Here is a 25,051-nt window from a genome sequence, read left to right on the forward strand (position 1 = left end):
TTTCCTCCACCAAAACGATATCGTTTTGACAAAAATTAGGCCAAGTTTGGGAAGATCCAAAAAAGTCAAAAAGTCAAAAAGTTACTCAAAAAGTTAAAAAGTTAACACTATTCACTAAAAGTCAACAATTACGGCTGCACAACTCCCAATTCAAATTTTTCCCTACAAATCAATTTTTACAATTTTTTATTACACATTTTTCAATAAAAAGTCAAAAAGTTAACCCAAACATCCATATTTTCTACCTCAATTTTTTAGTCCAAAAAGACAAAAAGTGCACTTTTTTTGTCTTCCCAAACTTGGCCTTAATCTCAACCTTCCATTAGTGAGACACATTGTCGGATCCATCTCATTCACTCTAGGGATCACAACGCCCTATCTCATTCACTCTAGGGATCACAACGCCCTAATTGTTATTGTTTTGTATTCTCCCAACCCAACAACGGCTATATTCACCACCGCCCCCCGCCCAACGGTACATTTCTCTCACAAAATTGCAACGGAGACAAATGTTCCTCTTACATCTTTCTATCCTCCGCTCTCCTCATTACGATTAGGCTCACATCCGCATGCAATTCTTCCGTCTCCTTACACTTGAATCCACTTTTTTCCGATTCCGATCAATGTATTTTTCACCCAATTCGATTTAGGGTTTTTCAACCACTCAAATTCCATCCCCAATTATCGAATCATTAGGTTTTAGAGGTTTCGCGGTTGTCTTGATCAGAATCGGAGTTAGTGTTGTGGTTTTGTTTGAATTTCTGTTGCGATCGGTGACATGAAGATCGAAGAGTTGGACGAGGTTGAATCTGATGGAAGGAGTTACAATCACAGTGATTTCTGGAAGAATGATTGTTCGGGTCGATGCAAAGAGAGCGCTAGTCGGAGCTGGGTCTCGGATCCTGTTCTACCCGACCCTTCTGTACAATGTTTTCCGGAACAAGATTCAAGCTGAGTTCAGATGGTGGGACCAAATTGATCGGGTTTTGGTTCTAAGTCCCTTCATATATATATATATATATATGTATGTATATTTGTGTATGTTGTTGTATCTGTTTTTTGTGTTTGCTTTGGTCTTGTGTTTGTATCACTGTGATTGTTGCTCTATGTTTTAATTTCTGGAGTTGTTTTTGTTTGATCTGTTTGGTTGCTGGGAAAATGGAGGACTACAAAGAAAAAGAAGGATTTTTTGTGTTGTTTTAATGGGTAGTTTAGTAGCTTTTTGGAATTGTTCTTCTCGATCCATTTGGTTGTTGAGAAAATAGAATTCCTATGTATTTCAGTTACTAGAGAAAATAAAGACCACGTATGACTGTCACTGTATGTAATAGTTTCTGGAGTTGTTTTTCTTTGATCTGTTTGGTTGCTGGAAAAAAAAAAAACAAAACAAAACAAAAAAAATTGAAAAGTGAAGTAGTTCAGTAGAGCTTTAAAATTGTTCTTCATGATTCATTTGGTTGTTGAGAAAATAGAATTCCTTTGCATTTAAGTTACTGGAGAAAATGTAGGAAAAAGATGGGATAATGGGGCCTGTTATTCTTAGAATTCTGATTATCTGAATTGGAGAAAATGAAGAGCTTCGTGAAACTTTGACCAATGCAACTACTTTACATTTCATTTTCTTGGTGTTCTTGGTGCACTGATGGAATGTGAGCTTAAATTAAAGGGATCATGATTTATTGATTTGAGTTTTTATTTCTATTTTGATTTTTAAACAGTATCTTCTGCTGGGGGCGGTTCCATTCCCTAAGGATGTTTTGCAGTTGAAGCAGCTTGGTGTTGGCGCTGTCATCACCCTTAATGAGCCTTATGAAACGTTGGTTCCAACATCATTGTACCATGTGAGTGATGTCGTCTGCGCTGATTCGGCGGCTGGGGATTGGGAGGTCACGGCTCAGGTCCAGGGATTTCAAGAACATGTCCATTTTCGCCACAATTGACAAGGTTAGTAATTTTACATACATAATATATGGTATATATTTACATATATACATATTAATTGTGCCAAATTTAGTTGTTTGAATTCTCAACTTATATCTGTAAAATTTGATTCTCTTTACCAAACGGCGTTGGCTTGACACGAAACTTAACACACACGACCACCTAGGCACGAGAGATAGGGCTGAGCAAGGAATCCGTGAAATCCGTAATCCGATCCAGTCCAGTCCAATCCGATAGGTTTGGATTGGTTTTTTGAATCCGCGGTTCGGTTCCGGATTGAAGAATTAAAAATCCGTAGTCCACGGATTGGTTCCGGATTGAACCCCACGGTTCCGGATTGGAACCGATCCGGACCGTATACAAATAGTCTATATTTTTATTATACATCCTCCCCCATAGTATCTTCTCTTATTCTATATAAAATCTAAACTCAAACCTAAAATCGTATAATATCTTATTTTATTACTTTTGTTTGTATTTTCTTATGGTTGTTTAAATTCAAGAACAGTATGTCACTATTATAGAAAAACATGTTGCTATTATGGAAATGATATAGCGCTATGTTTATATTTTTATGAAATTAAAGTGTTATATATATATATTTTTGTTATTTAATTATGTGAATCCGTGGTCCTAAACCGATCCAATCCGTATTTAAATGGATTGGTTCGGATTGGTTCCATGATTTAAACGGATTGGATTGGTTCCAATTTTTCAAGAACCGTAGATAACAGATTGGTCCTGGTTTTACCCCAATCCGGTCCAATCCGGACCATGCTCACCCCTAACGAGAGACTTGTGGGAGAAACGGTACTCCAATCCGGTTCCCGGTTTTGGGAGTTAGAGACGGATTTCACTCTAGGCAAACTAGTTCCTTAAGAAACTTGAATTCGAGGTGTTGACGCCTCAAAATCGCCAAAAGGCGTCAGTTTCGCACGAAACTTGGCACGCACGATCGCCTAGGCACGTGAAACTTGTGGGAGAAGACAGAACTCCAATTGGGTTCCCGGTTTGGGAGTTAGAGCCGGATTTCACTCTAGGCAAAAGTAGTTCCTTCAAAAATTTGAATTCGAGGTGTTGACACTCCAAAATACCAAACGCCGTCAGTTTGGCACAAAACTTGGCACACAAGACCGCCTAATCACGAGAGACTTGTGGGAGAAGACGAGGCTCCAATCGGGTTCCCGGTTTGAGAGTTAGAGCCAGATTTCACTATAGGCAAACTAGTTCGTTAATAAATTTGAATTTGAGGTTTTGACACCTTAAAGTCACCAAACGGGGTTCGATTAGCACGAAACTTGGCACACACGACCGCCTAGGCACGAGAGACTTGTGGGAGAAGACGGGGCTCGAATCGGGTTTCCTGTTTGGGAGTTAGAGCCGGATTTCGGTCCCTTCAGAAATTTAAATTCGAGGTGTTGATGCCCCAAAATCGCCAAACGGCGTTGGTTTGGCACGAAACTTAGCACACACGACCGCCTAGGCACGAGAGACTTGTGGGAGAAGACGGGGCTCCAATCGGGTTCCCGGTTTGAGAGTTAGAGCCAGATTTCACTATAGGCAAACTAGTTCGTTAATAAATTTGAATTCGAGGTTTTGACACCTTAAAATCACCAAACGGGGTTCGATTAGCACGAAACTTGGCACACACGACCGCCTAGGCACGAGAGACTTGTGGGAGAAGACGGGGCTCGAATCGGATTCCCGGTTTGGGAGTTAGAGCCGGATTTCGGTCCCTTTAGAAATTTAAATTCGAGGTGTTGATGGCCCAAAATCGCCAAACGGCGTTGGTTTTGCACGAAACTTGGCACACACGACCGCCTAGGCACGAGAGACTTGTGGGAGAAGACAGGGCTCGAATCGGGTTCCCGGTTTGGGTGTTAGAGCCGGTTTTCGGTCTAGCCAAGCTAGTTCGTTAAGAAATTTGAAGTCGAGGTGCTGATGCCCCAAAATCACCAAACGGCGTCGGTCTGGCACGAAACTTGGCACACACGACCGCCTAGGGACGAGAGACTTGTGGGAGAAGACGGTACTCCAATCGGGTTCCCGGTTTCGGAGTTAAAGCCGGATTTCACTCTAGGCAAACTAGTTCCTTAAGAAACTTGAATTCGAAGTGTTGACTCCCCAAAATCTGCAAACGGCGTCTGTTTTGCACGAAAGACTTGTGGGAGAAGACGGTACTTCAATCGGGTTCCCGGTTTCGGAGTTAAAGCCGGATTTCACTCTAGGCAAACTAGTTCCTTAAGAAACTTGAATTCGAAGTGTTGACTCCCCAAAATCTGCAAACGGCGTCTGTTTTGCACGAAACTTGGCACACACGACCGCCTAGGCACGAGAAACTTGTGGGAGAAGACGGGATTTGAATCGGGTTCCTGGTTTGGGAGTTAGAGCCGGATTTCGGCCTAGGCAAGCTAGTTCCTTAAGAAATTTGAATTCGAGGTGATGATGCCCCAAAATCACCACAACAGCGTCGGTTTGGCACGAAATTTGGCACGCACGACAGCCTAGGCACGAGAGACTTCTGGGAGAAGACGGTACTCCAATCGGGTTCCCGGTTTGGGAGTCAGAGCCGGATTTCACTCTAGGAAAACTAGTTCCTTAAGAAACTTGAATTCGAGGTTTTGACGCCCCAAAATCGCCAAAAGGCGTCGGTTTCGCACGAAACCTGCCACAGCCTAGGCACGAGGCACGAGAAACTTGTGGGAGAAGACAGGACTCCAATCGGGTTTCCTGTTTGGGAGTTAGAGCCGGATTTCACTTTAGGCAAACTAGTTCCTTAAGAAACTTGAATTCGAGGTGTTGACGCCCCATAATCGCCAAAAGGCGTCGGTTTCGCACGAAACTTGGCACACACGACCGCCTAGGCACGAGAAACTTGTGGGAGAAGACAGAACTCCAATTAGGTTTCCGGTTTGGGAGTTAGTGCCAGATTTCACTCTAGGCAAAAGTAGTTTCTTAAGAAATTTGAATTCGAGGTGTTGACGCCCCAAAATACCAAACGCCGTCGGTTTGGCACAAAACTTGGCACACATGACCGCCTAAACACGAGAGACTTGTGGGAGAAGACGGGGCTCTAGTCGGGCTCCCGATTTCGGAGTTAGAGCCAGATTTCACTCTAGATCATTAAGAAATTTGAATTCGAGGCTTTGACACCTTAAAATCACCAAACAGGGTTCGATTGGCACGAACCTGGCACACACGACCGCCTAGGAACGAGTGACTTATTGGAGAAGACGGGGCTCGAATCGGGTTCCCCGTTTGGGAGTTGGAGCCAGATTTCACTCTAGGCAACCTAGTTCGTTAAGAAATTTGAATTCGAGGCTTTGACACCTTAAAATCACCAAACGGGGTTCGATTGGCACGAAACCTGGCACACACGACCGCCTAGTCACGAGAGACTTCTGGGAGAAGACGGTACTCCAATCGGGTTCTCGGTTTGGGAGTCAGAGCCGGATTTCACTCTAGGAAAACTAGTTCCTTAAGAAACTTGAATTCGTGGTCCAAAAATCGCTAAAACGCGTCGGTTTGGCACGAAACTTGGCACACATGAACGCCTAAACACGATAGAGTTGTGGGAGAAGACACGGCTCCAATCGGGTTCCCGATTTGGGAGTTAGAGCCGGATTTCTCTTTAGGCAAACTAGTTCCTTAAGAAATTTGAATTCGAGGTGTAGACGCCCCAAAATCGTCAAAAGGCGTCAGTTTCGCACGAAACTTGGCACACACGACCGCCTAGGCACGAGAAACTTGTGGGAGAAGATAGGACTCCAATTGGGTTCCCGGTTTGGGAGTTAGAGGCGGATTTCACTCTAGGCAAAAGTAGTTCCTTAAGAAATTTGAATTCGAGGTGTTGACACCCCAAAATACCAAACGCCGTCGGTTTGGCACAAAACTTGGCACACATGACCGCCTAAACACGAGAGACTTGTGGGAGAAGACGGGGCTCTAGTCGGGCTCCCGATTTGGGAGTTAGAGCCAGATTTCACTGTAGGCAACCTAGGTCATTAAGAAATTTGAATTCGAGGTTTTGACACCTTAAAATCACCAAACAGGGTTCGATTGGCACGAACCTGGCACACAGGTCGCCTAGGAACGAGAGACTTATGGGAGAAGACAGGGCTCGAATCGGGTTCCCGGTTTGGGAGTAAGAGCCAGATTTCGGTCTAGGCAATTTGGTCCCTTAAGAAATTTAAATACGAGGTGTTGACGCCCCAAAATCGCCAAACGGCGTCGGTTTGGCACGAAACTTGGCACACACGACTTCCTAAGCACGAGAGACTTGTGGGACTAGACGGGACTCGAATTGGGTTCTCGGTTTGGGAGTTAGAGCCGGATTTCGGCCTAGGCAAGCTAGTTCCTTAAGAAATTTGAATTCGAGGTGTTGACGCCCCAAAATTACCAAACGGCGTCGGTTTGACACGAAAGTTGACACACACGACCGCCTAGGCACGAGAGACTAGTGGGAAAAGACGGTACTCCAATCGCTCTAGGCAAGCTACTTCCTTAAGAAACTTAAATTCGAGGTGTTGACGTCCCAAAATCGCCAAAAGGCGTCGGTTTCGCACGAAACTTGGCACGTACGACCGCCTAGGCACGTGAAACTTGTGGGAGAAGACGGGGCTCCAATCAGGTTCCCGGTTTGGGAGTTAGAGCTAGATTTCACTATAGGCAAATTAGTTCGTTAATAAATTTGAATTCGAGGTGTTGACGCCCCGAAATCGCCAAAAGGCGTATGTTTCGCCCGAAAACTGGCGCACAAGACCGCCTAAGCACGAGAAACTTGTAGGAGATGACAGGACTCCAATTCGGTTCCCGATTTTGGAGTTCCTTATGAAAATTGAATTCGAGGTGTGGACGCCCCGAAATACCAAACGCCGTCGGTTTGGCACGAAACTTGGCACACATGACGGCCTAAACACAATAGAGTTTTGGGAGAAGACACGGCTCCAATCGGGTTCCCGGTTTGTGAGTTAAAGCCGGATTTCACTCTAGGCAAAAGTAGTTCCTCAAGAAATTTGAATTCGAGGTGTTGACGCCCCAAAATACCAAACGCCGTCGGTTTGGCACAAAACTGGGCACACATGACCGCCTAAAGAGAAGACGGGGCTCCAATCGGGTTCCCGGTTTGGGAGTAAGAGCCAGATTTCGGTCTAGACAATTTGGTCCCTTAAGATATTTAAATTCGAGGTGTTGACGCCCCAAAATTGCCAAACGGCGTCGGTTTGGGAAGAAACTTGGCACACACAACTGCCTAGGCACGAGAGACTTGTAGGAGAAGACGGGGCTCGAATCGGGTTCCCGGTTTGGGAGTTATAGCCGGATTTCGGTCTAGGCAAGCTAGTTCCTTAAGATTACCAAACAGCGTCGGCTTGACACGAAACTTAACACACACGACCACCTAGGCACGAGAGACTTGTGGGAGAAAACGGTACTCCAATGGGGTTCCCGGTTTGGGAGTTAGAGACGGATTTCCTCTAGGCAAACTAGTTCCTTAAGAAACTTGAATTCGAGGTGTTGACGCCCCAAAATTGCCAAAAGGCGTCTGTTTCGCCCGAAACCTGGCGCACAAGACCGGCTAAGCACGATAAACTTGTAGGAGATGACAGGACTCCAATTGGGTTCCCGATTTTGGAGTTAGAGCCGGATTTCGCTCTAGGCAAAAGTAGTTCCTTATGAAAATTGAATTCGAGGTGTGGACGCCCCGAAATACCAAACATCGTCGGTTTGGCACGAAACTTGGCACACATGACCACCTAAACACAATAGAGTTTTGGGAGAAGACACGGCTCGAATTGGGTTCCCGGTTTGGGAGTTAAAGCCGGATTTCACTCTTGGCAGAAGTAGTTCCTTAAGAAATTTGAATTCGAGGTGTTGACGCCCCAAAATACCAAACGCCGTCGGTTTGGCACAAAACTGGGCACACATGACCGCCTAAAAACGAGAGACTTGTGGGAGAAGACGGGGCTCCAATCGGGTTCCCGGTTTGGGAGTTGGAGCCAGAATTCGAGGTTTTGACACCTTAAAATCACCAAACGGGGTTCGATTGGCACGAAACCTGGCACACACGACCGCCTAGGCACGAGAGACTTGTGGGAGAAGACGGGGCCCGAATCGGGTTCCCGGTTTGGGAGTAAGAGCCAGATTTCGGTCTAGACAATTTTGTCCCTTAAGAAATTTAAATTCGAGGTGTTGACGCCTCAAAATTGCCAAACGGTGTCGGTTTGGCAAGAAACTTGGCACACACAACTGCCTAGGCACGAGAGACTTGTGGGAGAAGACGGGGCTCGAATCGGGTTCCCGGTTTGGGAATTAGAGCCGGATTTCGGTCTAGGCAAGCTAGTTCCTTAAGAAATTTGAATTCAAGGTGTTGACGCCCCAAAATTACCAAACGGCGTCGGCTTGACACGAAACTTAACACACACGACCACCTAGGCACGAGAGACTTGTGGGAGAAAACGGTACTCCAATCGGGTTCCCGGTTTGGGAGTTAGAGACGGATTTCACTCTAGGCAAACTAATTTCTTGAGAAACTTGAATTCGAGGTGTTGACGCCCAAAAATCGCCAAAAGGCGTCAGTTTCGTACGAAACTTGGCACACACGACCGCCTAGGCACGTGAAACTTGTGGGAGAAGACAGGACTCCAATTGGGTTCCCGGTTTGGGAGTTAAAGCCGGATTTCACTCTAGGCAAAAGTAGTTCCTTATAAAATTTGAATTCGAGGTGTTGACACCCCAAAATACCAAATGCCGTCAGTTTGGCACAAAACTTGGCACACAAGACTGCCTAATCACGAGAGACTTGTGGGAGAAGACGGGGCTCCAATCGGGTTCCCGATTTGAGAGTTAGAGCCAGATTTCACTATAGGCAAACTAGTTCATTAATAAATTTGAATTCGAGGTTTTGACACCTTAAAATCACCCAACGGGGTTCGATTAGCACGAAACTTGGCACACACGACCGCCTAGGCACGAGAGACTTGTGGGAGAAGACGGGGCTCGAATCGGGTTCCCGGTTTGGGAGTTAGAGCCGGATTTCGATCCCTTTAGAAATTTAAATTCGAGGTGTTGATGCCCCAAAATCGCCAAACGGCGTTGGCTTTGCACGAAACTTGGCACACACGACCGCCTAGGCACGAGAGACTTGTGGGAGAAGACAGGGCTCGAATCGGGTTCCCGGTTTGGGTGTTAGAGCCGGTTTTCGGTTTAGCCAAGCTAGTTCGTTAAGAAATTTGAAGTCGAGGTGCTGATGTCCCAAAATCACCAAACGGCGTCGGTCTGGCACGAAACTTGGCACACACGACCGCCTAGGGACGAGAGACTTGTGGGAGAAGACGGTACTCCAATCGGGTTCCCGGTTTCGGAGTTAAAGCCGGATTTCACTCTAGGCAAACTAATTCTTTAAGAAACTTGAATTCGAGGTGTTGACGCCCCAAAATCTGCAAACGGCGCCTGTTTCGCACGAAACTTGGCACACACGACCGCCTAGGCACGAGAAACTTGTGGGAGAAGACGGGTTTTGAATCGGGTTCCCGGTTTGGGAGTTAGAGCCGGATTTCGGCCTAGGCAAGCTAGTTCCTTAAGAAATTTAAATTCGAGGTGATGATGCCCCAAAATCACCACAACAGCGTCGGTTTGGCACGAAATTTGGCACGCACGACAGCCTAGGCACGAGAGACTTCTGGGAGAAGACGGTACTCCAATCGGGTTCCCGGTTTGGGAGTCAGAGCCGGATTTCACTCTAGGAAAACTAGTTCCTTAAGAAACTTGAATTCGAGGTTTTGACGCCCTAAAATCGCCAAAAGGTGTCGGTTTCGCACGAAACCTGCCACACACTACCGCCTAGGCACGAGAAACTTGTGGGAGAAGACAGCACTCCAATCGGGTTTCCTGTTTGGGAGTTAGAGCCGGATTTCACTTTAGGCAAACTAGCTCCTTAAGAAACTTGAATTCGAGGTGTTGACGCCCCATAATCGCCAAGGAATTGGGGTCACTGCTGTGGCAAAGGCACAGCAGTGACTATTGTGCTTCATTTTGTGATGCATTATGGGATTATTTTTATGATCTGAACCGTTCATTTTGTAGGGTTTGTTGAGTACTTCAAGCCTACCAAAAATCATATTAAGCGGATACCAATAACTATATGATCGAATTGCATATTTTTATACTATTTTTCAAAAGAAAAACTTCTTGTTTGTTTTTTTGGTTATCAATCATATAGTTGTTGATATCCGATTAATATGATTTTTGGTAGGCTTGAAGTACTCAACAAATCTTACAAAATGAACGGTTCAGATCATAAAAATAAGCCCATAATACATCACAAAATGAAGCACAACAGTCACTGCTGTGCATTTGCCACAGCAGTGACCCCAAGTCTTAATCGCCAAAAGGCGTCGGTTTCGCACGGAACTTGGCACACACGACCGCCTAGGCACGAGAAACTTGTGGGAGAAGACAGAACTCCAATTAGGTTTTCGGTTTGGGAGTTAGTGCCAGATTTCACTCTAGGCAAAAGTAGTTCCTTAAGAAATTGGAATTCGAGGTGTTGACGCCCCAAAATACCAAACGCCGTCGGTTTGGCACAAAACTTGGCACACATGACCGCCTAAACACGAGAGACTTGTGGGAGAAGACGGGGCTCTAGTCAGGCTCCCGATTTCGGAGTTAGAGCCAGATTTCACTCTAGGTCGTTAAGAAATTTGAATTCGAGGCTTTGACACCTTAAAATCACCAAACAGGGTTCGATTGGCACGAACCTGGCACACACGACCGCCTAGGAACGAGAGACTTATTGGAGAAGACGGGGCTCGAATCGGGTTCCCCGTTTGGGAGTTGGAGCCAGATTTCACTCTAGACAACCTAGTTCGTTAAGAAATTTGAATTCGAGGCTTTGACACCTTAAAATCACCAAACGGGGTTCGATTGGCACGAAACCTGGCACACACGACCGCCTAGGCACGAGAGACTTCTGGGAGAAGACGGTACTCCAATCGGGTTCCCGGTTTGGGAGTCAGAGCCGGATTTCACTCTAGGAAAACTAGTTCCTTAAGAAACTTGAATTCGTGGTACCAAAATCGCTAAAACGCGTCGGTTTGGCACGAAACTTGGCACACATGAACGCCTAAACACGATAGAGTTGTGGGAGAAGACACGGCTCCAATCGGGTTCCCGATTTGGGAGTTAGAGCCGGATTTCTCTTTAGGCAAACTAGTTCCTTAAGAAACTTGAATTCGAGGTGTAGACGCCCCAAAATCGCCAAAAGGCGTCAGTTTCGCACGAAACTTGGCACACACGACCGCCTAGGCACGAGAAACTTGTGGGAGAAGATAGGACTCCAATTGGGTTCCCGGTTTGGGAGTTAGAGCCGGATTTCACTCTAGGCAAAAGTAGTTCCTTAAAAAATTTGAATTCGAGGTGTTGACGCCCCAAAATACCAAACGCCGTCGGTTTGGCACAAAACATGGCACACATGACCGCCTAAACACGAGAGACTTGTGGGAGAAGACGAGGCTGTAGTCGGGCTCCCGATTTGGGAGTTAGAGCCAGATTTCACTCTAGGCAACCTAGGTCATTAAGAAATTTGAATTCGAGGTTTTGACACCTTAAAATCACCAAACAGGGTTCGATTGGCACGAACCTGGCACACACGACCGCCTAGGAACGAGAGACTTATGGGAGAAGACAGGGCTCGAATCGGGTTCCCGGTTTGGGAGTAAGAGCCAGATTTCGGTCTAGACAATTTGGTCCCTTAAGAAATTTAAATACGAGGTGTTGACGCCCCAAAATCGCCAAACGGCGTCGGTTTGGCACGAAACTTGGCACACACGACTTCCTAAGCACGAGAGACTTGTGGGACTAGACGGGGCTCGAATTGGGTTCTCGATTTGGGAGTTAGAGCCGGATTTCGGCCTAGGCAAGCTAGTTCCTTAAGAAATTTGAATTCGAGGTGTTGACGCCCCAAAATTACCAAACGGCGTCGGTTTGACACGAAAGTTGACACACACGACCGCCTAGGCACGAGAGACTTGTGGGAGAAGACGGTACTCCAATCGGGTTCCCGGTTTGGGAGTTAGAGACGGACTTCACTCTAGGCAAGCTACTTCATTAAGAAACTTAAATTCGAGGTGTTGACGTCCCAAAATCGCCAAAAAGCGTCGGTTTCGCACGAAACTTGGCACGCACGACCGCCTAGGCACGTGAAACTTGTGGGAGAAGACGGGGCTCCAATCAGGTTCCCGGTTTGGGAGTTAGAGCTAGATTTCACTATAGGCAAATTAGTTCGTTAATAAATTTGAATTCGAGGTGTTGACGCCCCGAAATCGCCAAAAGGCGTATGTTTCGCCCGAAACCTGGCGCACAAGACCGCCTAAGCACGAGAAACTTGTAGGAGATGACAGGACTCCAATTCGGTTCCCGATTTTGGAGTTCCTTATGAAAATTGAATTCGAGGTGTGGACGCCCCGAAATACCAAACGCCGTCGGTTTGGCACGAAACTTGGCACACATGACGGCCTAAACACGATAGAATTTTGGGAGAAGACACGGCTCCAATCGGGTTCCCGGTTTGTGAGTTAAAGCCGGATTTCACTCTAGGCAAAAGTAGTTCCTCAAGAAATTTGAATTCGAGGTGTTGACGCCCCAAAATACCAAACGCCGTCGGTTTGGCACAAAACTGGGCACACATGACCGCCTAAAGACGAGAGACTTGTGGGAGAAGACGGGGCTCCAATCGGGTTCCCGGTTTGGGAGTAAGAGCCAGATTTCGGTCTAGACAATTTGGTCCCTTAAGATATTTAAATTCGAGGTGTTGACGCCCCAAAATTGCCAAACGGCGTCGGTTTGGCAAGAAACATGGCACACACAACTGCCTAGGCACGAGAGACTTGTAGGAGAAAACGGGGCTCGAATCGGGTTCCCGGTTTGGGAGTTATAGCCGGATTTCGGTCTAGGCAAGCTAGTTCCTTAAGAAATTTGAATTTAAGGTGTTGACGCCCCAAAATTACCAAACGGCGTCGGCTTGACACGAAACTTAACACACACGACCACCTAGGCACGAGAGACTTGTGGGAGAAAACGGTACTCCAATGGGGTTTCCGGTTTGGGAGTTAGAGACGGATTTCACTCTAGGCAAACTAGTTCCTTAAGAAACTTGAATTCGAGGTGTTGACGCCCCGAAATTGCCAAAAGGCGTCTGTTTCGCCCGAAACCTGGCGCACAAGACCGCCTAAGCACGAGAAACTTGTAGGAGATGACAGGACTCCAATTGGGTTCGCGATTTTGGAGTTAGAGCTGGATCTCGCTCTAGGCAAAAGTAGTTCCTTATGGAAATTGAATTCGAGGTGTGGACGCCCCGAAATACCAAACGTCGTCGGTTTGGCACGAAACTTGGCATACATGACCGCCTAAACACAATAGAGTTTTGGGAGAAGACACTGCTCGAATTGGGTTCCCGGTTTGGGAGTTAAAGTCGGATTTCACTTTTGGCAAAAGTAGTTCCTTAAGAAATTTGAATTCGAGGTGTTGACGCCCCAAAATACCAAACGCCGTCGGCTTGGCACAAAACTGGGCACACATGACCACCTAAAGACGAGAGACTTGTGGGAGAAGACAGGGCTCCAATCGGGTTCCCTGTTTGGGAGTTGGAGCCAGATTTCACTCTAGGCAACCTAGTTCGTTAAGAAATTTTAATTCGAGATTTTGACACCTTAAAATCACCAAACGGGGTTCGATTGGCATGAAACCTGGCACACACGACCGCCTAGGCACGAGAGACTTGTGGGGAGAAGACGGGGCTCGAATCGGGTTCCCGGTTTGGGAGTAAGAGCCAGATTTCGGTCTAGACAATTTTGTCCCTTAAGAAATTCGAGGTGTTGACGCCCCAAAATTGCCAAACGGCGTCGGTTTGGCAAGAAACTTGGCACACACAACTGCCTAGGCACGAGAGACTTGTGGGAGAAGACGGGGCTCGAATCGGGTTCCCGGTTTGGGAGTTAGAGCCGGATTTCGGTCTAGGCAAGCTAGTTCCTTAAGAAATTTGAATTCAAGGTGTTGACGCCCCAAAATTACCAAACGGCGTCGGCTTGACACGAAACTTAACACACACGACCACCTAGGCACGAGAGACTTGTGGGAGAAAACGGTACTCCAATCGGGTTCCCGGTTTGGGAGTTAGAGACGGATTTCACTCTAGGCAAACTAATTTCTTGAGAAACTTGAATTCGAGGTGTTGACGGCCCAAAATACCAAATGCCGTCAGTTTGGCACAAAACTTGACACACAAGACCGCCTAATCACGAGAGACTTGTGGGAGAAGTCGGGGCTCCAATCGGGTTCCCGGTTTGAGAGTTAGAGCCAAATTTCACTATAGGCAAACTAGTTCGTTAATAAATTTGAATTCGAGGTTTTGACACCTTAAAATCACCAAACGGGGTTCGATTAGCACGAAACTTGGCACACACGGTTTGGGAGTTAGAGCCGGATTTCGGTCCCTTTAGAAATTTAAATTCGAGGTGTTGATGGCCTAAAATCGCCAAACGACGTTGGTTTTGCACGAAACTTGGCACACACGACCGCCTAGGCACGATAGACTTGTGGGAGAAGACAGGGCTCGAATCGGGTTCCCGGTTTGGGTGTTAGAGCCGGTTTTTGGTCTAGCCAAGCTAGTTCGTTAAGAAATTTGAAGTCGAGGTGCTGATGCCCCGAAATCACCAAACGGCGTCGGTCTGGCACGAAACTTGGCACACACGACCGCCTAGGGACGAGAGACTTGTGGGAGAAGACGGTACTCCAATCGGGTTCCCGGTTTCGGAGTTAAATCCGGATTTCACTCTAGGCAAACTAGTTCCTTAAGAAACTTGAATTCGAGGTGTTGACGGCCCAAAATCTGCAAACGGCGTCTGTTTTGCACGAAACTTGGCACACACGACCGCCTAGGCACGAGAAACTTGTGGGAGAAGACGGGATTTGAATCGGGTTCCCGGTTTGGGAGTTAGAGCCGGATTTCGGCCTAGGCAAGCTAGTTCCTTAAGAAATTTGAATTCGAGGTGATGATGCCCCAAAATCACCACAACAGCGTCGGTTTGGCACGAAATTTGGCACGCACGACAGCCTAGGCACGAGAGACTTCTGGGAGAAGACGGTACTCCAATCGGGTTCCCGGTTTGGGAGTCAGAGCCGGATTTCACTCTAGGAAAACTAGTTCCTTAAGAAACTTGAATTCGAGGTTTTGACGCCCTAAAATCGCCAAAAGGCGTCGGTTTCGCACGAAACCTGCCACACACTACCGCCTAGGCACGAGAAACTTGTGGGAGAAGACAGGACTCCAATCGGGTTTCCTGTTTGGGAGTTAGAGCCGGATTTCACTTTAGGCAAACTAGTTCCTTAAGAAACTTGAATTCGAGGTGTTGACGCCCCATAATCGCCAAGGAATTGGGGTCACTGCTGTGGCAAAGGCACAGCAGTGACTGTTGTGTTTCATTTTGTGATGCATTATGGGATTATTTTTATGATCTGAACCGTCATTTTGTAAGATTTGTTGAGTACTTCAAGCCTACCAAAAATCATATTAATCGGATATCAACAACTATATGATCGAATTGCATATTTTTATATTATTTTTCAAAAGAAAAACTTCTTGTTTGTTTTTTTGGTTATCAATCATATAGTTATTGGTATCCGATTAATATGATTTTTGGTAGGCTTGAAGTACTCAACAAACCCTACAAAATGAACGGTTCAGATCATAAAAATAATCCCATAATGCATCACAAAATGAAGCACAACAGTCACTGCTGTGCCTTTGCCACAGCAGTGACCCCAATTCCTTGGCGATTATGGGGCGTCAACACCTCGAATTCAAGTTTCTTAAGGAACTAGTTTGCCTAAAGTGAAATCCGGCTCTAACTCCCAAACAGGAAACCCGATTGGAGTCCTGTCTTCTCCCACAAGTTTCTCGTGCCTAGGCGGTAGTGTGTGGCAGGTTTTGTGCGAAACCGACGCCTTTTGGCGATTTCAGGGCGTCAAAACCTCGAATTCAAGTTTCTTAAGGAACTAGTTTTCCTAGAGTGAAATCCGGCTCTGACTCCCAAACCGGGAACCCGATTGGAGTACCGTCTTCTCCCAGAAGTCTCTCGTGCCTAGGCTGTCGTGCGTGCCAAATTTCGTGCCAAACCGACGCTGTTGTGGTGATTTTGGGGCATCATCACCTCGAATTCAAATTTCTTAAGGAACTAGCTTGCCTAGGCCGAAATCCGGCTCTAACTCCCAAACCGGGAACCCGATTCAAATCCTGTCTTCTCCCACAAGTTTCTCGTGCCTAGGCGGTCGTGTGTGCCAAGTTTCGTGCAAAACAGACGCCGTTTACAGATTTTGGGGCGTCAACACCTCGAATTCAAGTTTCTTAAGGAACTAGTTTGCCTAGAGTGAAATCTGGCTTTAACTCCGAAACCGGGAACCCGATTGGAGTACCGTCTTCTCCCATAAGTCTCTCGTCCCTAGACTTCTGGGAGAAGATGGTACTCCAATCGGGTTCCCGGTTTGGGAGTCAGAGCCGGATTTCACTCTAGGAAAACTAGTTCCTTAAGAAACTTGAATTCGTGGTTTTGACGCCCCAAAATCGCTAAAACGCGTCGGTTTGGCACGAAAGTTGGCACACATGAACGCCTAAACACGATAGAGTTGTGGGAGAAGACACGGCTCCAATCGGGTTCCCGATTTGGGAGTTAGAGCCGGATTTCTCTTTAAGCAAACTAGTTCCTTAAGAAACTTGAATTCGAGGTGTAGACGCCCCAAAATCGCCAAAAGGCGTCAGTTTCGCACGAAACTTGGCACACACGACCGCCTAGGCACAAGAAACTTGTGGGAGAAGATAGGACTCCAATTGGGTTCCCGGTTTGGGAGTTAGAGTCGGATTTCACTCTAGGCAAAAGTAGTTCCTTAAGAAATTTGAATTCGAGGTGTTGACGCCCCAAAATACCAAACGCCGTCGGTTTGGCACAAAACTTGGCACACATGACCGCCTAAACACGGGAGACTTGTGGGAGAAGACGGGGCTCTAGTCGGGCTCCCGATTTGGGAGTTAGAGCCAGATTTCACTCTAGGCAACCTAGGTCATTAAGAAATTTGAATTCGAGGTTTTGACACCTTAAAATCACCAAACAGGGTTCGATTGGCACGAACCTGGCACACACGACCGCCTAGGAACGAGAGACTTATTGGAGAAGACGGGGCTCGAATCGGGTTCCCGGTTTGGGAGTAAGAGCCAGATTTCGGTCTAGACAATTTGGTCCCTTAAGAAATTTAAATACGAGGTGTTGACGCCCCAAAATCGCCAAACGGCGTCGGTTTGGCACGAAACTTGGCACACACGACTTCCTAAGCACGAGAGACTTGTGGGACTAGACGGGGCTCGAATTGGGTTCTCGGTTTGGGAGTTAGAGCCGGATTTCGGTCTAGGGAAGCTAGTTCCTTAAGAAATTTGAATTCGAGGTGTTGACGCCCCAAAATTACCAAACGGCGTCGGTTTGACACGAAAGTTGACACACACGACCGCCTAGGCACGAGAGACTTGTGGGAGAAGACTACCACTCCAATCGGGTTCCCGGTTTGGGAGTTAGAGACGGATTTCACTCTAGGCAAGCTACTTCCTTAAGAAACTTAAATTCGAGGTGTTGACGTCCCAAAAGCGCCAAAAGGCGTCGGTTTCGCACGAAACTTGGCACACACGACCGCCTAGGCACGTGAAACTTGTGGGAGAAGACGGGGCTCCAATCAGGTTCCCGGTTTGGGAGTTAGAGCTAGATTTCACTATAGGCAAATTAGTTCGTTAATAAATTTGAATTCGAGGTGTTGACGCCCCGAAATCGCCAAAAGGCGTCTGTTTCGCCCGAAACCTGGCGCACAAGACCGCCTAAGCACGAGAAACTTGTAGGAGATGACAGGACTCCAATTCGGTTCCCGATTTTGGAGTTCCTTATGAAAATTGAATTCGAGGTGTGGACGCCCCGAAATACCAAACGCCGTGGGTTTGGCACGAAACTTGGCACACATGACCGCCTAAACACGATAGAGTTTTGGGAGAAGACACGGCTCCAATCGGGTTCCCGGTTTGTGAGTTAAAGCCGGATTTCACTCTAGGCAAAAGTAGTTCCTCAAGAAATTTGAATTCGAGGTGTTGACGCCCCAAAATACCAAACGCCGTCGGTTTGGCACAAAACTGGGCACACATGACCGCCTAAAGACGAGAGACTTGTGGGAGAAGACGGGGCTCCAATCGGGTTCCCGGTTTGGGAGTAAGAGCCAGATTTCGGTCTAGACAATTTGGTCCCTTAAGATATTTAAATTCGAGGCGTTGACGCCCCAAAATTGCCAAACGGCGTCGGTTTGGCAAGAAACTTGGCACACACAACTGCCTAGGCACGAGAGACTTATGGGAGAAGACGGGGCTCGAATCGGGTTCCCGGTTTGGGAGTTATAGCCGGATTTCGGTCTAGGCAAGCTAGTTCCTTAAGAAATTTGAATTTAAGGTGTTGGCGCCCCAAAATTACCAAACGGCGTCGGCTTGACACGAAACTTAACACACACGACCACCTAGGCACGAGAGACTTGTGGGAGAAAACGGTACTCCAATGGGGTTCCCGGTTTGGGAGTTAGAGACGGATTTCACTCTAGGCAAACTAGTTCCTTAAGAAACTTGAATTCGAGGTGTTGACGCCCCGAAATTGCCAAAAGGCGTCTGTTTCGCCCGAAACCTGGCGCACAAGACCGCCTAAGCACGAGAAACTTGTAGGAGATGACAGGACTCCAATTGAGTTCCCGATTTTGGAGTTAGAGCCGGATTTCGCTCTAGGCAAAAGTAGTTCCTTACGAAAATTGAATTCGAGGTGTGGACGCCCCGAAATACCAAACGTCGTCGGTTTGGCACGAAACATGGCACACATGACCGCCTAAACACAATAGAGTTTTGGGAGAAGACACGGCTCCAATCGGGTTCCCGGTTTGTGAGTTAAAGCCGGATTTCACTCTAGGCAAAAGTAGTTCCTCAAGAAATTTGAATTCGAGGTGTTGACGCCCCAAAATACCAAACGCCGTCGGTTTGGCACAAAACTAGGCACACATGACCGCCTAAAGACGAGAGACTTGTGGGAGAAGACGGGGGCTCCAATCGGGTTCCCGGTTTGGGAGTAAGAGCCAGATTTCGGTCTAGACAATTTGGTCCCTTAAGATATTTAAATTCGAGGCGTTGACGCCCCAAAATTGCCACACGGCGTCGGTTTGGCAAGAAACGTGGCACACACAACTGCCTAGGCACGAGAGACTTATGGGAGAAGACGGGGCTCGAATCGGGTTCCCGGTTTGGGAGTTATAGCCGGATTTCGGTCTAGGCAAGCTAGTTCCTTAAGAAATTTAAATTTAAGGTGTTGGCGCCCCAAAATTACCAAACGGCGTCGGCTTGACACGAAACTTAACACACACGACCACCTAGGCACGAGAGACTTGTGGGAGAAAACGGTACTCCAATGGGGTTCCCGGTTTGAGAGTTAGAGACGGATTTCACTCTAGGCAAACTAGTTCCTTAAGAAACTTGAATTCGAGGTGTTGACGCCCCGAAATTGCCAAAAGGCGTCTGTTTCGCCCGAAACCTGGCGCACAAGACCGCCTAAGCACGAGAAACTTGTAGGAGATGACAGGACTCCAATTGAGTTCCCGATTTTGGAGTTAGAGCTGGATTTCGCTCTAGGCAAAAGTAGTTCCTTATGAAAATTGAATTCGAGGTGTGGACGCCCCGAAATACCAAACGTCGTCGGTTTGGCACGAAACATGGCACACATGACCGCCTAAACACAATAGAGTTTTGGGAGAAGACACGGCTCGAATTGGGTTCCCGGTTTGGGAGTTAAAGCCGGATTTCACTCTTGGCAATAGTAGTTCCTTAAGAAATTTGAATTCGAGGTGTTGACGCCCCAAAATACCAAACGCCGTCGGCTTGGCACAAAACTGGGCACACATGACCGCCTAAAGACGAGAGACTTGTGGGAGAAGACGGGGCTCCAATCGGGTTCCCGGTTTGGGAGTTGGAGCCAGATTTCACTCTAGGCAACCTAGTTCGTTAAGAAATTTGAATTCGAGGTTTTGACACCTTAAAATCACCAAACGGGGTTCGATTGGCACGAAACCTGGCACACACGACCGCCTAGGCACGAGAGACTTGTGGGAGAAGACGGGGCTCGAATCGGGTTCCCGGTTTGGGAGTAAGAGCCAGATTTCGGTCTAGACAATTTTGTCCCTTAAGAAATTTAAATTCGAGGTGTTGACGCCCCAAAATTGCCAAACGGCGTCGGTTTGGCAAGAAACTTGGCACACACAACTGCCTAGGCACGAGAGACTTGTGGGAGAAGACGGGGCTCGAATCGGGTTCCCGGTTTGGGAGTTAGAGCCGGATTTCGGTCTAGGCAAGCTAGTTCCTTAAGAAATTTGAATTCAAGGTGTTGACGCCCCAAAATTACCAAACGGCGTCGGCTTGACACGAAACTTAACACACACGAGCACCTAGGCACGAGAGACTTGTGGGAGAAAACGGTACTCCAATCGGGTTCCCGGTTTGGGAGTTAGAGACGGATTTCACTCTAGGCAAACTAATTTTTTGAGAAACTTGAATTCGAGGTGTTGACGGCCCAAAATACCAAATGCCGTCAGTTTGGCACAAACATGGCACACAAGACCGCCTAATCACGGGAGACTTGTGGGAGAAGACGTGGCTCCAATCGGGTTCCCGGTTTGAGAGTTAGAGCCAGATTTCACTATAGGCAAACTAGTTCGTTAATAAATTTGAATTCGAGGTTTTGACACCTTAAAATCACCAAACGGGGTTCGATTAGCACGAAACTTGGCACACACGACCGCCTAGGCACGAGAGACTTGTGGGAGAAGACGGGGCTCGAATCGGGTTCCCGGTTTGGGAGTTAGAGCCGGATTTCGGTCCCTTTAGAAATTTAAATTCGAGGTGTTGATGCCCCAAAATCGCCAAACGGCGTTGGTTTTGCACGAAACATGGCACACACGACCGCCTAGGCACGAGAGACTTGTGGGAGAAGACAGGGCTCGAATCGGGTTCCCGGTTTGGGTGTTAGAGCCGGTTTTCGGTCTAGCCAAGCTAGTTCGTTAAGAAATTTGAAGTCGAGGTGCTGATGCCCCAAAATCACCAAACGGCGTCGGTCTGGCACGAAACTTGGCACACACGACCGCCTAGGGACGAGAGACTTGTGGGAGAAGACGGTACTCCAATCGGGTTCCCGGTTTCGGAGTTAAAGCCGGATTTCACTCTAGGCAAACTAGTTCCTTAAGAAACTTGAATTCGAGGTGTTGACGGCCCAAAATCTGCAAACGGCGTCTGTTTTGCACGAAACTTGGCACACACGACCGCCTAGGCACGAGAAACTTGTGGGAGAAGACGGGATTTGAATCGGGTTCCCGGTTTGGGAGTTAGAGCCGGATTTCGGCCTAGGCAAGCTAATTCCTTAAGAAATTTGAATTCGAGGTGATGATGCCCCAAAATCACCACAACAGCGTCGGTTTGGCACGAAATTTGGCACGCACGACAGCCTAGGCACGAGAGACTTCTGGGAGAAGACGGTACTCCAATCGGGTTCCCGGTTTGGGAGTCAGAGCCGGATTTCACTCTAGGAAAACTAGTTCCTTAAGAAACTTGAATTCGAGGTTTTGACGCCCTAAAATCGCCAAAAGGCGTCGGTTTCGCACGAAACCTGCCACACACTACCGCCTAGGCACGAGAAACTTGTGGGAGAAGACAGGACTCCAATCGGGTTTCCTGTTTGGGAGTTAGAGCCGGATTTCACTTTAGGCAAACTAGTTCCTTAAGAAACTTGAATTCGAGGTGTTGACGCCCCATAATCGCCAAGGAATTGGGGTCACTGCTGTGGCAAAGGCACAGCAGTGACTGTTGTGCTTCATTTTGTGATGCATTATGGGATTATTTTTATGATCTGAACCGTTCATTTTGTAGGGTTTGTTGAGTACTTCAGGCCTACCAAAAATCATATTAATCGGATACCAATAACTATATGATTGATAACCAAAAAAACAAACAAGAAGTTTTTCTTTTGAAAAATAATATAAAAATATGCAATTCGATCATATAGTTGTTGATATCCGATTAATATGATTTTTGGTAGGCTTGAAGTACTCAACAAATCTTACAAAATGAACGGTTCAGATCATAAAAATAATCCCATAATGCATCACAAAATGAAGCACAGCAGTCACTGCTGTGCCTTTGCCACAGCAGTGACCCCAATTCCTTGGCGATTATGGGGCGTCAACACCTCGAATTCAAGTTTCTTAAGGAACTAGTTTGCCTAAAGTGAAATCCGGCTCTAACTCCCAAACAGGAAACCCGATTGGAGTCCTGTCTTCTCCCACAAGTTTCTCGTGCCTAGGCGGTAGTGTGTGGCAGGTTTTGTGCGAAACCGACGCCTTTTGGCGATTTCAGGGCGTCAAAACCTCGAATTCAAGTTTCTTAAGGAACTAGTTTTCCTAGAGTGAAATCCGGCTCTGACTCCCAAACCGGGAACCCGATTGGAGTACCGTCTTCTCCCAGAAGTCTCTCGTGCCTAGGCTGTCGTGCGTGCCAAATTTCGTGCCAAACCGACGCTGTTGTGGTGATTTTGGGGCATCATCACCTCGAATTCAAATTTCTTAAGGAACTAGCTTGCCTAGGCCGAAATCCGGCTCTAACTCCCAAACCGGGAACCCGATTCAAATTCTGTCTTCTCCCACAAGTTTCTCGTGCCTAGGCGGTCGTGTGTGCCAAGTTTCGTGCAAAACAGACGCCGTTTACAGATTTTGGGGCGTCAACACCTCGAATTCAAGTTTCTTAAGGAACTAGTTTGCCTAGAGTGAAATCTGGCTTTAACTCCGAAACCGGGAACCCGATTGGAGTACCGTCTTCTCCCATAATGGGAGAAGACGGTACTCCAATCGGGTTCCCGGTTTGGGAGTCAGAGCCGGATTTCACTCTAGGAAAACTAGTTCCTTAAGAAACTTGAATTCGTGGTTTTGACGCCCCAAAATCGCTAAAACGCGTCGGTTTGGCACGAAAGTTGGCACACATGAACGCCTAAACACGATAGAGTTGTGGGAGAAGACACGGCTCCAATCGGGTTCCCGATTTGGGAGTTAGAGCCGGATTTCTCTTTAAGCAAACTAGTTCCTTAAGAAACTTGAATTCGAGGTGTAGACGCCCCAAAATCGCCAAAAGGCGTCAGTTTCGCACGAAACTTGGCACACACGACCGCCTAGGCACAAGAAACTTGTGGGAGAAGATAGGACTCCAATTGGGTTCCCGGTTTGGGAGTTAGAGTCGGATTTCACTCTAGGCAAAAGTAGTTCCTTAAGAAATTTGAATTCGAGGTGTTGACGCCCCAAAATACCAAACGCCGTCGGTTTGGCACAAAACTTGGCACACATGACCGCCTAAACACGGGAGACTTGTGGGAGAAGACGGGGCTCTAGTCGGGCTCCCGATTTGGGAGTTAGAGCCAGATTTCACTCTAGGCAACCTAGGTCATTAAGAAATTTGAATTCGAGGTTTTGACACCTTAAAATCACCAAACAGGGTTCGATTGGCACGAACCTGGCACACACGACCGCCTAGGAACGAGAGACTTATTGGAGAAGACGGGGCTCGAATCGGGTTCCCGGTTTGGGAGTAAGAGCCAGATTTCGGTCTAGACAATTTGGTCCCTTAAGAAATTTAAATACGAGGTGTTGACGCCCCAAAATCGCCAAACGGCGTCGGTTTGGCACGAAACTTGGCACACACGACTTCCTAAGCACGAGAGACTTGTGGGACTAGACGGGGCTCGAATTGGGTTCTCGGTTTGGGAGTTAGAGCCGGATTTCGGTCTAGGGAAGCTAGTTCCTTAAGAAATTTGAATTCGAGGTGTTGACGCCCCAAAATTACCAAACGGCGTCGGTTTGACACGAAAGTTGACACACACGACCGCCTAGGCACGAGAGACTTGTGGGAGAAGACTACCACTCCAATCGGGTTCCCGGTTTGGGAGTTAGAGACGGATTTCACTCTAGGCAAGCTACTTCCTTAAGAAACTTAAATTCGAGGTGTTGACGTCCCAAAAGCGCCAAAAGGCGTCGGTTTCGCACGAAACTTGGCACACACGACCGCCTAGGCACGTGAAACTTGTGGGAGAAGACGGGGCTCCAATCAGGTTCCCGGTTTGGGAGTTAGAGCTAGATTTCACTATAGGCAAATTAGTTCGTTAATAAATTTGAATTCGAGGTGTTGACGCCCCGAAATCGCCAAAAGGCGTCTGTTTCGCCCGAAACCTGGCGCACAAGACCGCCTAAGCACGAGAAACTTGTAGGAGATGACAGGACTCCAATTCGGTTCCCGATTTTGGAGTTCCTTATGAAAATTGAATTCGAGGTGTGGACGCCCCGAAATACCAAACGCCGTGGGTTTGGCACGAAACTTGGCACACATGACCGCCTAAACACGATAGAGTTTTGGGAGAAGACACGGCTCCAATCGGGTTCCCGGTTTGTGAGTTAAAGCCGGATTTCACTCTAGGCAAAAGTAGTTCCTCAAGAAATTTGAATTCGAGGTGTTGACGCCCCAAAATACCAAACGCCGTCGGTTTGGCACAAAACTGGGCACACATGACCGCCTAAAGACGAGAGACTTGTGGGAGAAGACGGGGCTCCAATCGGGTTCCCGGTTTGGGAGTAAGAGCCAGATTTCGGTCTAGACAATTTGGTCCCTTAAGATATTTAAATTCGAGGCGTTGACGCCCCAAAATTGCCAAACGGCGTCGGTTTGGCAAGAAACTTGGCACACACAACTGCCTAGGCACGAGAGACTTATGGGAGAAGACGGGGCTCGAATCGGGTTCCCGGTTTGGGAGTTATAGCCGGATTTCGGTCTAGGCAAGCTAGTTCCTTAAGAAATTTGAATTTAAGGTGTTGGCGCCCCAAAATTACCAAACGGCGTCGGCTTGACACGAAACTTAACACACACGACCACCTAGGCACGAGAGACTTGTGGGAGAAAACGGTACTCCAATGGGGTTCCCGG

The 25,051-nt window shown here is 47.4% G+C and overlaps 1 protein-coding gene across 3 annotated transcripts in view; it reads left to right on the plus strand.

Moving 5' to 3' along the window:
• The first annotated feature begins 327 nt into the window (after positions 1-327).
• LOC114296891 (putative E3 ubiquitin-protein ligase XBAT31) overlaps positions 328-25,051 on the plus strand; it is a 102,432-nt gene continuing 77,708 nt past the window's right edge. Inside the window, exons 1-2 of one of the 3 annotated variants that reach the window (XM_082892055.1) lie at positions 328-1,024; positions 1,719-1,944. In XM_082892055.1, coding sequence (XP_082748181.1) covers positions 1,849-1,944 — 96 coding nt within the window. In that variant the 5' untranslated portion in view covers positions 328-1,024; positions 1,719-1,848. The remainder of the gene's footprint in view (positions 1,025-1,718; positions 1,945-25,051) is intronic. The other 2 variants (XM_082892056.1, XM_082892054.1) reach the window with 2 other exon arrangements.

This window comes from Camellia sinensis, chromosome 10 (genome assembly GCF_055761805.1).
Source record: "Camellia sinensis isolate YWXY chromosome 10, ASM5576180v1, whole genome shotgun sequence".
Lineage (NCBI taxonomy): Eukaryota > Viridiplantae > Streptophyta > Magnoliopsida > Ericales > Theaceae > Camellia > Camellia sinensis.